Source organism: Sinohyriopsis cumingii, chromosome 8 (assembly GCF_028554795.1).
Source record: "Sinohyriopsis cumingii isolate HCF-2022 chromosome 8, ASM2855479v2, whole genome shotgun sequence".
Classification (NCBI taxonomy): domain Eukaryota; kingdom Metazoa; phylum Mollusca; class Bivalvia; order Unionida; family Unionidae; genus Sinohyriopsis; species Sinohyriopsis cumingii.
Genome location: NC_142968.1, coordinates 32,376,926 through 32,393,738, shown reverse-complemented (window position 1 = coordinate 32,393,738; position 16,813 = coordinate 32,376,926). Strand labels below are relative to the sequence as shown.

General features: G+C 37.3%; 1 protein-coding gene across 1 annotated transcript in view; it reads left to right on the top strand.

The window, feature by feature from the left end:
* LOC149793244 (ubiquitin carboxyl-terminal hydrolase 8-like) overlaps positions 1 to 16,813 on the top strand; it is a 116,930-nt gene that overhangs the window by 92,957 nt on the left and 7,160 nt on the right. Inside the window, exons 20-23 of the mRNA XM_089967207.1 lie at positions 5,419 to 5,532; positions 6,942 to 7,084; positions 7,536 to 7,665; positions 13,837 to 13,867. Coding sequence (XP_089823333.1) covers positions 5,419 to 5,532; positions 6,942 to 7,084; positions 7,536 to 7,665; positions 13,837 to 13,867 — 418 coding nt within the window. The remainder of the gene's footprint in view (positions 1 to 5,418; positions 5,533 to 6,941; positions 7,085 to 7,535; positions 7,666 to 13,836; positions 13,868 to 16,813) is intronic.

The window sequence follows — 16,813 nt, the reverse complement described above, 5'->3', positions numbered from 1 at the left end:
TCTCACTCTCTGTCCACGTGGGGATAGGTGAGAACATACCCCATTCCACCACCGCAGGTTTCTTCTGATCTCTGAACAAACCTTTAACATATATGGTAAGCCTTTGTCCAGTTGGCATGATCTATCGCCTGTGTCGATTCAAGATTCCGCTCTCTGGTGGGTCATGGTAACCTTGCATAAGAGATTAACTCTAGCCCGCGGCAATGTTTAGACATCAAACACATGGCTGTGTCAATTACACATGTCTTAATACCTAGGCTTAGCAGACGTGACAGTCTTGTGTAAAAGTATCAAAAGCAGGGAGAAATGTATGAATGTTGTTCAGAATGTTGTGATATTTCGAGCCTTCACCAGAAGATGGCATTGATTGTTAGCATAGTGGAGGAAGTCAGCATGCCCTCATCTCCATCCAGAATTAGATGTATGATGTCCACTGCAATGATTTTATTGGCAGGATTGAAAAACCAAGGGGCTGCATAGTTGATGTCCTTAAATTGTTTGCATATACATTACACACCACCATGAATAATTTGGAGCTTATGAGAGAGTGTTCCAGACAAGCCATTGAGCATAAGTTCCATGCATGTCCAAGCATGGTCTTTGGGCCTGTAAGTCAGGGCACATGGGTTTTTTAGTTGGTCTTTAAAATTCATTTTTACTGCTTACCAGCTAGTCCAGCCATATCTGTTGCCTGTTAACCAGAGATCCATCACTTTGATGAGTCATGCCACATATCAGCTGAGAGTGCCAATGTATGTAGAACCAAATGAGGATCAGAATATTTGAGCCACACCTTCTGCATGGGTGATTCATAAACTGGTCATTCATCCAACTGCCCAGTGATGTGTGCATACCAGCCAGCCATCAATTGAGCCAACTTTCCAGCCAGCTGTCCATCATACTCGTTGGCTGTCCATACCAACAAACTTTCTCAGCCAACTCAATGCATGAGTCATTTATTTATGGCTTATGTTTTGGAGCAGTACAGTGATAAGTTTAGGGATGATGGCAATGCCATCAAGGATGTTTTACACAGATATGGACTTAGACCTGAGTGAGAATGACATGCACATACATTGTGTTCTGAATGCCTTCCAATGCCAGCTGTATAAGGTCAGGGTCTCACTAGATTTGGAAGATGAGGAAGAACATCTCTCCTTCTGTCTGCAGTTGGCAAAGAAAGTTTAATTTCAGACTGTCAGTTAGATAAAATCTGTGACCTGGAAAATTCTAGATTTTTTTTCTTCTGAAAGTCAACTACCTGTGATCATTTTGTTATGCAGGAATAGAACACAGATGCTTTTCCACCAAATTTTTTACACTAGATAAGAACATTGTGTTAGTGAATATGACTAACCAGCTGTTCTACAAGGTGCACATGAGTGTTTTCCATGCCGCATCAAAACTCATTCATAATATTGTAGTAGCATCGTCAGTGTTGGACCTCATATCACTAGCCAAAAGTGTAAAGTGATCATGCCATTCTATTGTTAATGCTTTGTTGGCCTTGGCCAACATATATTTGGTGAGATAAAACACTTTAGGTCACTGTTATTATTTTTCAGTAAGACAGTGGAGGTTAAAGGTCAGTCATCACAGGAACTACCACTCCTCCTTGCCATGCCCACAGTTCAGACATTCAGGCCAAATCAGACCTAACTACCAAGGAGAGGCGATCATCAGCAAAGAGATAAGAGACCAATTAATGCACAGCAATAGCAATAGTTTTGACCTCAATTAAATGTCGGAAGACAGCAGCCTCCTTAATTTTGGAGGTAGTTTAATAAAGGGAATAAGAGAAAAGGATTCTCTTTCACCAAACCTCCTAGCAACTGCCGTTCACTCAAAGCCTTTTCATGCACCACATGCAGATGGTCCTGCTAGTCCAGTGGTCTTTTCCGGTCAACTCAACCATAAAATTGGGATCACAACCGAAGTAGTATTTGGGATAAAGTGGAGTCATAAACTGCCCATCTTTTTCATCCTGATATTGGAACCAGTAGCCTAGGCAGTGGAGGCACTATCAGTTGGGAGGGGTTTGGGGCCTGTGTTTACACTCAGATGGCTGCAATCACAAGTATTTCATACTTGTCTGGTCCAGGTCCACTTTCATGCCAGGCTTTTGTCAGGAGAGCTTTTTGAAGGAAGGGTTTTCAGCCTTTGATTGTGGAGAGTACTTTGTGAGCTAGAAGGCAATCTACACGGGAAAGTGGCATGTATTCAGGGACATGTCCAAAGTCCACATCTTCCCATTGAGTTCCTCAGTTCCACAGATGCCTTATCTTTTATCTATGGCCATTTGAGGAGACAAAAATTAGTCCTGTTGCTATCAAAGGCTACCACTCCATGATTTCTGACTCTTTCAGGCATCATGGCAGAGGGATATTGGCCATAATAAAGATCTCCTCCTGGGCAATTCTGACTTGAATGAATAGACCAAAATCCCTCTTCCTGTTTCCAGACTGGAATCCACAGTGGGCTTTGACATGGTTCAGTTTAGATCAATTTGAACCTTTATTCAGCATACAGGGTGAGCAAGTTACATACCCTAATGGACCTGAAATATCTCCAGTTCAAATTGGATGATGGTCAGATGATTCTTATGGTCCAACTAGATTTTGTAACCCAGAATAGCCTGCCATCTGCAGACAACCAGAGAGCCATCATTTATTCTCTTTTTTATACTAGATATATCGAGAGAAGCCAACATGCAAGATTCTATCTGTTGCCGAAAGCATTACTTTAAGCACATAGAGAAAAGTTGCAGAACAAGAAACAGACTCTTTCTGTTGATGAAGGCCAAGAAAGAGGATATCACTCCTCAAGCCCTGTCATTGTGGCTGAAGTGGGTTGTAGTCACAAAAGATCAGAACTGCCTCATGACAATATTATCTAATGAAATTAGAGTGATATCTGTGAGTCACACTTTCAAATATAATGTTTCCATGCCAAACATATTAGAAGTCAACCTCCTCAAGCTTTTATCTCTGGGATTTAGGTTGATAGAGACAAGATTTGAATCAGGTGATTTCGGTGACTGACACACAGATGACAGCAAGACCCAGTTGACATCAAATAAACTCTTACAAGAAGTAGTTTATTGCTTTCACTTGATTTTCCCATAATATTTATTGGTGTGATGAGTTCAGCAATCTTCTTCATGACTGGGTGTTGTTGTCAATGTGACTGTCAATTCTGCTTCTCTCAAGTTAGGAGACTGGTGCCTATGGCAGAGGTAGGATGCTCAGCATTTCATCTTCCTTCAAATATGTTACCCAATCATAATATCTTCAGAGAACTAATACTGCCTTGCAAATCCAACCCTCCCAGGCTCCAGAATTTTAGCTAAGTACCTAAACGTTATCTTTTAACATTGGTGGTGGTTAAGAGTGATCTCCCGTTGATATAGGGATTGACACCAACTCCCATGACTGCTTCAGTTACAACTTTTGCTCAGGCTGAGTAGGTCGCTCTTTACAAGCAGAGAGGCCTCACAATTGACTTGCAGTTATTCTGGAAGTTTAAAGAAAGTTGGAGGAACAGAGATCTGAGAATGTATTCAAAGGAAAAAGCAATTTAAAAAAATTGTTTCTTAAAGAATACTTACCTGATCATGTTACAGTAAAACCCCACTAATACAACTACATAGTGGTGGTCAAGAGAAGGTAATGGGTAAGAGTTTTCTTCCCTTTGTATGGTGTTTACATAGAAAAAGACTAATTTTTGTCTTGTCAGGAAAACTGGAGTCAGGAGGTAGCAGAGTTTATTTTCCTAATGTTATTTTAACTGGGTAAATACTCTCAGAAAATCAATTTGTATTTTTAAAAAAATGATTTTTATGCACTGTGTTGGGACAGCCAAGTTCCAAGAAAATTTCTGATTATAAATTTAATTTGGGTTGTTTGAAATTCTACTTTAATTTTATAAGTATAATTTTGCTGTCAGTTTTCATGAATTGTATCATTGCTAAAGCTTACAAATTTAATAAGAAAATATACATTGGCCATTCTTTTGAAAAATGCTTCTCGTGGGTCAGTGGTTCTGTATGGGGTTTTCCCAGGTTCTTCCTACACCATTAATACTGGCCACCATGTATAGCCTGTCTTGTGCTGAATAATGGCATTGAACCCTACAACAACAACAACAACAACAACTGTTGAAACACTGGGATCTTTTCCCATTCCATTAAAGTGCCATTGACAGTGTTAATTTTTTTTAAGCCATTATAATTGATACACACAGGCATGAATTGAATTCACAGTAGCACATTTTTTGTCATACCACTCTGGTGGCCTAGTGGTTAGAGCGTTTGTCTCGGATGCGGGCAGTCATGGGTATGATCCCCGGCCGAGTCATACCAAAGACTTACAAAAATACTACTAACAGCTGCCTTGCTTGGTGCTCAGCATTAAGAGGTTAGTGTTAGGACTGGTTGGCCTGGTGTCAGGATAATGTGACTGGGTGGGACATCATGTTACATGTCTGCGACATGATGCCCCAGTGCTAGACATCACTATAAACTGCCACACTGCAGACATCGTAGTGATATGACTGAAAAATTGTTAAAGCTATGTTAAAAATCCAGATCACACGTCACACACATTTTTTGTCTAGCCAGCCTTGGCATTTTAGAGCTGATTGTTAAAATTGTCTATATTTACCTACATTTTTAAGTTGCTTTAGATTTAGGCTCAGTGTTAAAGTTTTTTAAAGAGTACACTCAATGTCAGAGTTTCTAGAATAAGCTCAAAGTTTACTGAGATTAAGCTTTTGATTCAGCTCAATGTTTTTCTTTGATTAGGCTCAATGTTAGAACTTTCTTTTAAGATTATGTTCAATGATAATGTTTTTTTAGATCATGATCAATTTTAAAATCTTTGTTGAAGTTATTTTTCTGAGTAAGCTCAGTGTTAATTTTAGATTAAAATCAGTGATTTTGAGAAAAAGGTCAGTGCTAACATTTATTGACATTAAGCTCAGTGTTAAGGTGAATTAGATTTATCTGTTTTAAGTTATTTTAGATTTGAACTCCATATTAAAGTAGTTCTAAATGAAGCTCATTGTTAAAGTGCTTTAAATCAAACTCAATGTTAAAGCTTTTTCAAGATAAAATCATTTTGTTCCAGGTGTTGTCCTCATTACTTATTGTTAGTTTTATTTTTCACATATAATTATATTTCTTTTTAGTTTCATTTTGAAATGTTTATGCTGTAGTCAGGCATGAATATTTTATCACTGTCTTATTTATATTAAACAGAATCTTCTGTTGGAATACACTTATTTCCTTTGAGAGATGGTAGAACACTGACTAGCTTCCTGGTACAAAAGGCTACACAAGTTTGACATGGTTTGAAATTGTATTGCTGTCCTCAAATAAGCAATACAAAAAACTTCAAAAAACTTCTTTCTTTTATGTAGGGCCAGCTGAAGTCAACCTTGATGTGCCTTACTTGTAAGAAAAAGTCTGTCACATTCCAGGCCTTCATGTACCTGTCTTTGCCAATACCCACCAACTCCAGGTGTACTCTCCAGGTATGTACCTGTCTTTACTAATACCCACCAACTCCAGGTGTTCTCTCCAGGTATATACCTGTCTTTACCAATACCCACCAACTCCAGGTGTTCTCTCCAGGTATGTACCTGTCTTTACCAATACCCACCAACTCCAGGTGTTCTCACCAGGTATGTACCTGTCTTTGCCAATACCCACCAACTCCAGGTGCTCTCTCCATGTATATACCTTCTGAAAGTTGTCATGTAAAACTTCCAAATATATTGGGTTGAGGAGGGAAAAGCAGTATTAGAGAAGAGTGGATTTATGGAAACGTGCATCAGATTGTCATTAATAAACTTAGATTGCGCTGTTTTATTTTGAAACTATATGAACAATTGCTGTTAAAATGATGCATCAGATTTTTTTGTACAAGTAGATCTTCTTGTCTTGGCTAGTGGTGACAGCAATAGCAGCAGCAAGGTTAAAGTTTTGTGTTTAAGTTTTCTTTAAAAGTGTACTCAAGTCTGATACAGATGGATAGATCAGGACTTGAATACAGCTGAGATTCTGCACAACAAATGTAATATATATCACTGGGGAGGTTTACCATTTTAAAACTTTTTTTAACTTTGACGTTGTATTGGGTATTCTTTAAGAAGTTAGCTGTTGGATAACAGTTAAGATGAAAGAAATCAGAGCACCATTTGAAAACTACTGAAAATGCATGTTGAATTACCAGCCAATACTTTGAGAGAATTAGAGATAAAATTCAGTCTTTAGAACTAAGGAATGTTGTGGTCTTCTTTTGTACTTCTCATCCATTCCATTTCTTGCTGACTTTTATTTTTATTGTGTTAATTGTTCTTATGGAAAGACTTGCTACTTCTTCATTTTGTGTTTTCTATAATTTTTAACCTGATTACAAATTTATCAGATTCCTGCTGTTCAGGGTTCATATGGTCTTTGAAGGTCTTTGACAGTTTGGGGAAAATGAGGTGGCATTTTCAAGGCCTTGAAAGTTTGGGAAAATTGAGCAGATTACTCTGAGGTCTTTAAAAGTCTTTCAGAATTGAAATAAACCCAAACATTTTAATTTCTTTCCATAATCACAAATAAAATTGTCCAAGGTTGTTAGATTCAGACGTAGCTGAGTTTTCCTGGTTTCTTTCTTTTGATGACCAGTTCAGTTTCATTTCATCATTAAACAATATTTTAGAATTTTGCATTCATTGTTTTCTCATATAACATAACTTGTATACAAAATGTTTGCGAAAATAGGTCTCAGAAATCTACGTTTGTGGTCTTTGAAAGTTTGGGAAAAGTCTTTGAATTTATCATTCAGAATTCTGTATGAACCCTGCTGTTGGATGTAGACAAAATGTGTATTTTTTATACAAAATTTCTCAAATATAATTATAAGAACATGATTCCAATCTGTATTGTACAGGACTGCCTTAAAAAGTTTCTTCTGGAGGAGAAAATGAGTGGTAGTAGCAGATGGCGCTGTCCACAGTGTAAAGTGGAACGAGATTCCATCAAGAAAATAGACATCTGGAAATTACCCAGGATTCTTCTGATTGGTTTGAATAGGTAATTAGGTAGCTTACCATTTATAGGGAAGCTAATGTAGAAATTATTATATTTTTGTTAATTTTTGGATGGTATTGTGAGTAGTAATTATTGTCTATAAACAAACAATATTTCATTCTGTGTCCAGAACCAAACAAAAGTTAATCCAAACACCAGCAACAAATTCAGCACTCGTAATACTTTGCTCTTCCAGAAATTTTGTTTTTACTTTACACGCATTGTAACAAACTAAGACAGAATCATTAGCCTAGTATTATCCCATAAACATATTAGAAACACTTTCAGTTAGGAACTGAAAATCCTGCTTTTTCCTGCTTTTATTAATTTATTATCATTGTAAATCAAACTTGTCTACAGTAATAGGATTTCATACTCGGATAATGAAACATCCTAAATCTAAATAAATTGCAACATAAACAAATATTTTATTAACAATGCTTTATGTTAACAGATTTGTTTATGATGGACCATGGAGACAGAAAATTAGTACATATGTGGACTTCCCTGTACAGGGGCTTGATCTGGCAACATTTACGAATGGACCATCCAGTCGCAAACACTACAAATTATATGGAATATCAGTAAGAATATTTAATATACACTGTGAAATATTTCAGTGTAGGACACCCAAAGAATTCCCAGATTGGTCCTTTGTTGACAAGTGACCTTTTTGAGGCTAAAGATATAATTGAAGATAAAAGAGAAATTATTATATTAAATGTTTCCTATTAAGAAGGCATGGTTATCTTGTTCTGTGGTGGTTGGTTGGTTTATAATGATACTGAGAAAATTTAAGCTTAGTGGCTTCCTTAAAGACACTCAGAGTTACCTGTCCTGGACTGGGCTGGTCAGGAATTGAACCTGTCACCCTTGGATAATGAATCTGACAATTTATCATCTGAGCTGTCATGGCTTCTCATGGTTATTTTAGCTGTAATAATAGACTTTTTATTACATTCCCTCAACAACAAAAAACAATTTAAGACAAAAATGACTAGCATGTTTTTGTAGCTCATAACAATTTAAAATGTTTATCTTATTGTGATCATCCACCAAGATCATCCATTTCAGCTTGATTTTGTAGAACTTGATGTTGTGGACTAAGCATACTTTTGTGTTGATTATACTCTGTGACATGAAAGTTGACATTTGACCTGTTGTCTGAATATCATACATACACGCTTATAACTGCAAACTCCACAGACCCAGATCTGACAATGCATAATGTGCTGGCAAATCTGGGTTAGTGCATTTGGTTAGGAGTAATCAGTAAAATCAACAACATAGTCCTTGATGTGCAGAAGCATTATGCCACTGCAGATCAGGATCTTTGTTGTTTGCAGTTTTACTCAACTTACAAGTGAGTATATATGATAAGTTTTTGACTTTCAGTTGAATATTGGGCAAAGTTTTACTTTGATGAAGTACAGGATAGAGAAGCCAATTGTAAATTCATGATTCCTCACAATTTGATATTTCTTATGGCACTGAATAGATTCTATCTATGTAACAAGCTCTGTTCTTATTTCTGAGAAGAGTTTCACCATTAAATACATTATCCAGTCATGTTAACATAAGGAAATAAACTCAAAATGTGTCTTTTTATCAATATATCATATCAATGAAGGGAAGTTGCTCTTACAGATGACCTGCTTTGCCCTCACCTGTCCACCCCAACCCACTCACAACCCCAGCCTATCCCCCCAGTTGGTCACCCATTACCAAACGTATAACAGTTTAGTCTTTTGTACGAGAATAGCAGTTACAGTTTTATGTACTTCCTGAAGCCATTGTTATTTTTTTTGTTTTTCAAGTCATCCACAAAAGAACTTACATGCTTTAGATAGTTTTGGTGTCATTGCTAAGTTTGTGTGTATCATTTGTATAATTTGGGGTAAATTTATTAATATTTTCCAGCAGCTTTTTTATTGACCATTATGCATGTCAGTTATATTCTCCTGTGTATTTTTGGATTTGAATTGTTGTCATTTCTTCATTTGCATTATAGTGTATTGTCTCTTTATGATTTCCACTTGATTTGTTTATGTTTATTGCTTTTTGCTCTCTCCCTCTTTCAGTAATTTCAAAGGAAACTGACTTCATAATGCATGAAGTATAAGCGCTTCATTGTAGTTGAAGATTTTATGGACTAAATATTTTTCTTCTAATCTATGCAGTTTCTGAAGTACATGGGCCAAGGGATTGTGGTCTAATGTATTGTGCAAACAACTCAGGAGCTGGGAGAATCTGTATTAGTCCAGGTTATGGGATCCAAATGTTTTGGGTCTACCCTCATTCAGAAATTGTGGCAAGCATCATGGGAGACGCACGGATGACTCCCCCAATCTCCAGTATAGATTCCCGTTAGCACTGTAATGCCACATTTAAAACCACAGCTGCTGTTACAATGGACCCTACCCATACAAAACTAGAATTGCAGATGTGTCACCTTATTCCACAAGCTACATGTGAAATGTTAGCATCTGGAGAGTTTGCTTCCAGGTTGTTATCATGACAATCTGTAGACCAATCAGAGAAAATAGGGGAAGATTTCACACACACCTTTGGTAGCCCACTTACACCTGCACTTTGTGTTAGTGCCTGTAAGACTGTGTGCATGTGGTTGCAATGTGACACTGCCAACAACTTGCAAGATCTGTACCAGCCATCCTGGCCATTGACCTATCTGTCCAGCCATGTGGCTGACACAGCTATGGAACTGCTAGGTGATTGAAAGTTCAGTCTGCATCAGCAGAATATGGTTTCTGAGCACCTGACCTGTTGGTCTATCTGTCCAACACATTCCATACCAGCCGACTGCCCCAGGTCAACACTTACTTGTCTAGATGTTGTTCCATTTTTGATAGACTGAGGCCTAACCAATTGGCAGGCTTCACACCACTGACAGTGTTATCTCAGCATTATTTCTTCCTTGTGGCAAGCTGTATCAAGCTGCTACTTGTTCCTATATGACTATGGAACATACTTCAGTTTCAAGGAATCAAAGACATTTACAACATCTTGCCACCTTCTGAGTATCATTCTCCATTTGTGGTGCTTTGGGTATATACAAAGATTTTGTCCACACTGGCAAAGTATACAAACTTCTTTCATTGAAAATTCTGCTGCTGCTATCAAAGAGTGACAAAATCACAACCCATGATGGAACATTCGTTAGCAAAAGGACAATGTTTGTCTCAACAGCAACAGTTCTTTCACAGTGAAGTAAATTTCAACAGTCTTGGGCCAACCTTGTCCCAAACAAAGATTGAGTTCGACAAGTCATTAAAGAGGGGTTGCTGATCTTCTTTGTCCAGCTACTGCCTTTTCAATCTCCCATTTCAAAAATGGATGTCCCAAACAGTCCAGTGAAGGCAGACATTCTACAGATGGAGATAAAAATTTTGCTGTCAGAGCAGATGGTGGAGATCATTCAGATGCTGAAATTGTTTGGGTGTTTACTCCAGACTCTTTCTAGTCCCAGAAGCCAACTTTAAAAAATAAAGTTATTTTACTGCTGCTTCATTGTTCAGAATGGAGATTGGGTGCAGTACAGTGAATACATGATAACCTTGATTTGGCTGATGCATAGTGTCATGTTCCTGTTCACCTGATATCTCGAAGGTTTCTTTGCTTTGAGTCAGTGTACCATTTCTTTAACCTCCCATTCAGTTTGAGAGGTCCTTTTGGCCTTCATTGCATGGTCTTCCACTTCAGGATGTCCTCCTCCACAGCAATTATCAGAACTATATTCTGCAGAAAATTTGATAAGGTTTTAACTTGTTCAGGACATCAACAACCTCCCTTCCTCCCATGCAGTTTTGATTGGATATTAATCAGGTACAAGTGAGATTTTGAGCCTTCCCAGCATTTTGTCCATTTTGGTATGGAGTTTCTGACCTGTGTCAGCCTTCATCTTCATCTTCATCCAAGCCCATCAGACAGATTGTTGATATATTATAGTTGATTGTGTCATGACTTCTACTTCAGTTTAAGCTACTTAAGCTTATTTACCTTCTCATTACAGCATTGAACTTTATTGGCCTGTGCCACTTTGATATGTGCCTCTTGTAAATAGCATTCCTGGCACAGTGGCATCCTATCTCTAGTTGTTGAGATGATAAGGTTACAATTTTGATAAAAAATGTGCCACTTTTTGCACCAGTAATAAGATTGGGTTATGTTAGCAGCGGAAATACCGTGGAAAGGCCCCAGGCTGGAAGTGACAGTGTTTACAGATGCCTATTTTTCAGGTAAGTAGAGAGTCAACTTTTTGGCCTGCTTCACGACAGTCAATGGCAAGTGGTTGGTTGCATTTCAGGCACTCTCATTGTCATGGCTAATTCGTTGTTAAGGATAAGACAACTGCTTCATGCAGAACAATTTCTCCATCTGTCTTACATAGAATTCAGACCCTGTTTGATTGCCTAGTGATAAAAATCTTTGCCATGAGGTAGAACTGCAAAGTACCTTCCAATGTTTCTAAATTCCCGATCCCAGTGACCAGGGTTATTGTGGATCTTCTGAAGTTAGATGTGGGTTCCATGCCTTCTCTCCATAGTTAACAAGGTGAGGAGCCAGACTTGAAGGCTAGCTCTGATTGGATAATCCTATAATATCATTCTACTCTATATGATGATACACATTCCCAAAAAGATTTGGCAACTTCACATTGTGGAAACATTGCAAAGACAGATGGCAATGATGTTGGAAGGGCATAGAATTATAGAACTTGAATTCTCCATGCTGTTACAGTATGGTCAGAAGTATCCAGGAGGAGGACCCCAAAATAAAGAAGGATATTAGTTTGTTTTTCATGCAAATAAAAAAAAAAACGGCTATGTAAATGATATTTCATTTCAGTATGAGTTTGACCATATATGATCACACCATTAGACCATTTTTTTCAGTGAAAGGCCCCAATTGGCCCTTTTTCAAATTATGGGTAGTTGAAAACACTTACATTTCCTCCTCAATTCACCTTTTCACCTAATGTTAATGTGGTCAAGTACTGTATTCAAAAGAGAAAGGAAAGTTTATAGCAAATCATGATTCTCACAGAATACTTACCAGATCATACAGTCAAACCCGGTTATCTCGATTACGTCGGGGGTGTAAAAAAATCGTCGACATAACCGGGTCCCGAGATATCCGGGTTCATAAAAACCGGTAATTTTAAAAATGTCCTTGAGCATTACTCCTGTCTCTTGCTGGTGTTTACTGGAATCCCCTCCCACTGCATGTTACAATAAAATAAACAAAATGCTTAATTGATAATAAAATGAAATGAACTAACCTGGTGTTGTTATCATTTATTCCTTTTTTATCATCATAAGTAATTTATTAAAGAAAAAATATATCTATGAACTCCTTATATCACATGTAGCGTATGCATCCATTACTGTAGTGTGCATCACTTATGTCAGATAACACACGACGCATTTTTATAGTTGATGTGAATATTGAAAAACAAATCATGTTTGGTTGTACTCAGAGGTTTGAATATGTTATCAGATTGAAAAATGGATCAAAGAAAATCACAAACGAGAGAGTGAGAGAGAAACATCCACCGATTGCTTTCAGGCACCCGCCATTCACGCATAACGCGGTGTTAGGTGCAAAATAACCAAGATTGTATTATATCCAGGTTAATATATGACAGTATCTCGCAGATAAAGATCAATAAATGTTTTTGAAAATACATGTACATGTACATGTACATTGACTGTGAGTGCAAATGACACTCCTTTCGCTAGCATGGGTTACAAAGAGTATTTATTAAAGCAAGTTAATGTTGAGTAGACTACTTACCCCGCAGGCATCAATGCGAGTTTGTATCAATTATGATTCCAGATGGCAAATAAATAGATGCGCGGGTGGTGAATAAACACATCCGGTAGCGAGCAGTAAACTAATTCTTTGAACTTACCGGCAGGATATCAAATACAAAGGTTATTTTATTGCAAAGCAAACCGACCCTGGATAATAATAAACTAATCGATTAAGCTACTCTTACGAACCAAAAATAGAAAGAATATGAAATAAACATGTGACTACTGCCGTAACGGACCAAAATTGTGCCTGAAAATCGATCGCTTTTGCTGACTATTTCTTGTACAATTTCTGTGAGATTGACGTTAAAAAGTTGCATTTCGTCGAATTAAGCGGGTCCACATGTTACTTCGGACCGAAACTTATGCCCGACATAACCGGGTTATCGACTTAACAGAGGTCGAGATAAGCGGGTAAAAAATAGCATAACAAAGAAGAATTTTTTCGGGACCGGACCAAAACGCTCGACATAAGCGGGTTGTCGAGATAACCGAGGTCGAGATAAGTGGGTTTGACTGTATTATTAAAAATCCACTGCCCATCAATGCTAATAATAGCAAATCATCCTTTTGTTGGCGTTTCTCAAACTGAAAGTGTTAAATATCTGGTTTATTGGTGACCATGTTGCTGGGGCAAGGGGAGGTAATTTTTAAGAGCTGCTTCCCTTTATCTATCTGGACGGAGAGGGTTGCAGAGTATATTTCCTAATGTTGATATGATTGAATATGTATTCTAGAAGAAACATAATTTACTTAAATATGCCCTAACTAAGACTACAAAAAAAGGAGATCATCAGAGACATGTTAAGGTTTGTATGAATGCAACATTTATATCATACTTTTTTGTTGTTGGTCATTTTTACAAAACTCTAGCTGGCCATTTAGTATATTCTTTTTTCTCAACTTTCTGTTGTTTTGCAGAATCACTATGGAACCATGGATGGTGGTCATTGTAAGTACTAAACTATATTAACTGCAGTGCTACTTGAATAAAAGTAAAATTTCAGAATTAATGTGCCTAAAAATTTTAATCTTATTTGTCACACAAGGTACATCAAACAAGCTATTAACCTTATTGCTGTTTGGTATTACATTTCCATTTTTTGACAAATCTTTAAAACTTTAATAATTTCATTTTGAATTACCACAAGTTGTGGTCCAAAGAACAGTTTTTTCAAATTATCAAGGTGAGATAAACTCATAAATATTACTCTTGAATATACCACTCTGTTGGCCTAAGTGGTTAAAACATCTGCCTTGGATGTGGGAGATTGCGGTTTGGAACCCCAGCCTAGTCATTCGAAAGACTTATAAAAATGGTACTAACAGTTGCCTTTCTTGGAACTCACCGTTAAGAGGTTAGTGTTAGGACTGGTCGGCCTGGTGTCAGAATAATGTGACTTGGTGGGACATCATGCTACATGTCTGCGACATGATGCCCCAGTGCTAGACATCACTATAAACTCCCACACTGCAAACACCATAGTGATATGACTGAAAATGTGTTAGAGTTACATTAAAAAATGCAAATCACACACACACACACACTCTCCTATAGTGTCTGCATGGTAGCAGCATCATCAACAATGTAAAGGTAGTATGATAAAGTTGTTGAAAGTCATGTGCACTTGTATGTTTTGCATCAGTTTCTGTATTAAGTTGTTATTGTATGTGTAATATGTATACATCCATATTAAGTTGCAGCTTTGTTATTGCTGTATGTGTAATATGTATACATCCATATTTAGATTGATAACACCATTCTTTGGCAAAGAACGCTTTCATTTATTTCTGCAGGTTATAAACCAGAAAAGATTATGGGATAGCCTGTTGTCCATTATCCATCTATTAGATCATGTTTGTAACCAATACTCCACCTAAACTACATGGATGAGTACGATGAAACTTTACAGACACTTTGATTCAAGATTTATGTGGTCCTAAGTGAAAATGTTGTTCAGACATCAAAATACTGCTGCCAGTTATGCAGCCTTTCCTGAACAGATGATCATAGATCATGTCAGCATGGGATTTTCATAAATAGTTTCTTTTGATGTCTATGTGGTTTTACAGAAATGGGGCTGATCTGATATTCAGTATGACTGTCGTGGCAGAGATCTTGTTGAAACTGTCGGTACTCTCCTGAATGGAAAGATGTATTATCATGTGGTTTCCACCAAAAGACTTCTTATGATGTCTAGTCCATCCTAAATGAAAATGGTACTAACTGTGCATCCAGTGTGGCCACTATGTTTTGAAAAAATTCATATTACAACTCCATTTAAGTGGAAATCATATTGACATGGGGTTTTCATCTGAATAATTCTTATCATGTCTCTTTAGAACTAAATTAAAATGGTGCTAATCTTGTTATACTATTCCTTCTGGATGGATGGTCATACTGACATGGAATTTTCACCAAAAGCCTTCTTTTGATGTCTAGTTATTTCTTAATGAAAATAATTCCAATCTGCCATCCAGTATGTCCACTAAGCCAGCCATCTTGAAAACCTTATCACTATTGTTTCTGAATTAATAGCCATATCGTTGTTGAGTTTTCTCTAAAACATAAGTGGTTGGTTAGAAATGTGTATAATGCTGATCTTGCATCCAGTATGGCCAATATGATGGGCATCTTAAAATTCTTGTTAATGCTACTAGTACTGGATGGATGGTCATTTCAACAAAGAGTTATCATCAAAAGACTTCCCATCTCACTTTTGCCTGTATGGGTTTGAGTCTTGGTCTTAACCAGTGTGGATGTGTAGAAAGCTTGCCAGCATCTTCCCATGGGTTGCTGGTTTTTCCTGGGGGATTCCTGGATTCCTCCTCCCAATTATACTGGCTACCATATATAGCCTATCATGTGCTGAAAAATAGTGTTATATGCACAACAACTAAACCAAAAGACTTTTATGATGTCCAGTTAAATGAAAATGGTGCCCATCTAAAATCATGTATGGCCATTTTGAAAAGCTTGTTATTGCTACTCCTCCTCAGTGGAAAGTCATTAGACAAGCAAGGTCTCAGACAATTGCTAGAATGATAAAATTTTCTTGATATTTTACAGAGTTATGGCCCATTGACTGCTCTTTTTTGTATGATTTCACAAACATTTGGTACTAAAAATTTTATCATAATGTTTGGTGACTAGTTGAGAATTGCATCATATTTTAATGAGCAGATTTGGGCCGTATTTTACAAAGTTTGATTCTGTCCATTAATTGATGTAAAAGAGAGTAATGGCTTGTTTAAACTTTAATTCGTATTTTATTGTTTTCAGTTATATTAATTGCCAAGCTGTGTAGTAAACAAGATTATAGACTTTACTGATTTCAAGGACGATTTGTGTCATATTTTAAAGAGTTATAGCCTGTGTGCAGCATACTCTTCCCATTCATCTAGCCTTTTAGTTAGAGCAGCAGGGGACAGTGGCCATGTTACTGATAGAATGTGGCCGAATGGTCTAAAGCGCTCTCCGTTACGGATCACTGCCATCTCACCTCTGTCTGCGTAGGTTTGAGTCTTGGATTTGGCCAATGTGGGTATGTGAGAAATCTTGCCAGTACCTTTCGAGGGTTGGTGGTTCTTTCCGGAGTTTTCCCGGGTTCTTCCTTCACCATTAATATGGGCCGCCATGTATAGCCTATCGTGTGCTGAAAAATGGTGTTAAACCCTACAGCAACAACAACAACAACAACTGATAGAATGCATTACTTTGTGCACAGTTTTGAGTTGGATATAGAGTTATAGATCAAATAGATCATTGTGTGTATTTTTCGTCGATTTGCTTGTTTATTTGTTTCATTTTGTTTTGTTGGTTTTTTTTTCTGTCCAGCCTACATTTTTATTTAGAAACAGTAAGACAGATGTTATTTTTGTAAACAGTTTGAAAATT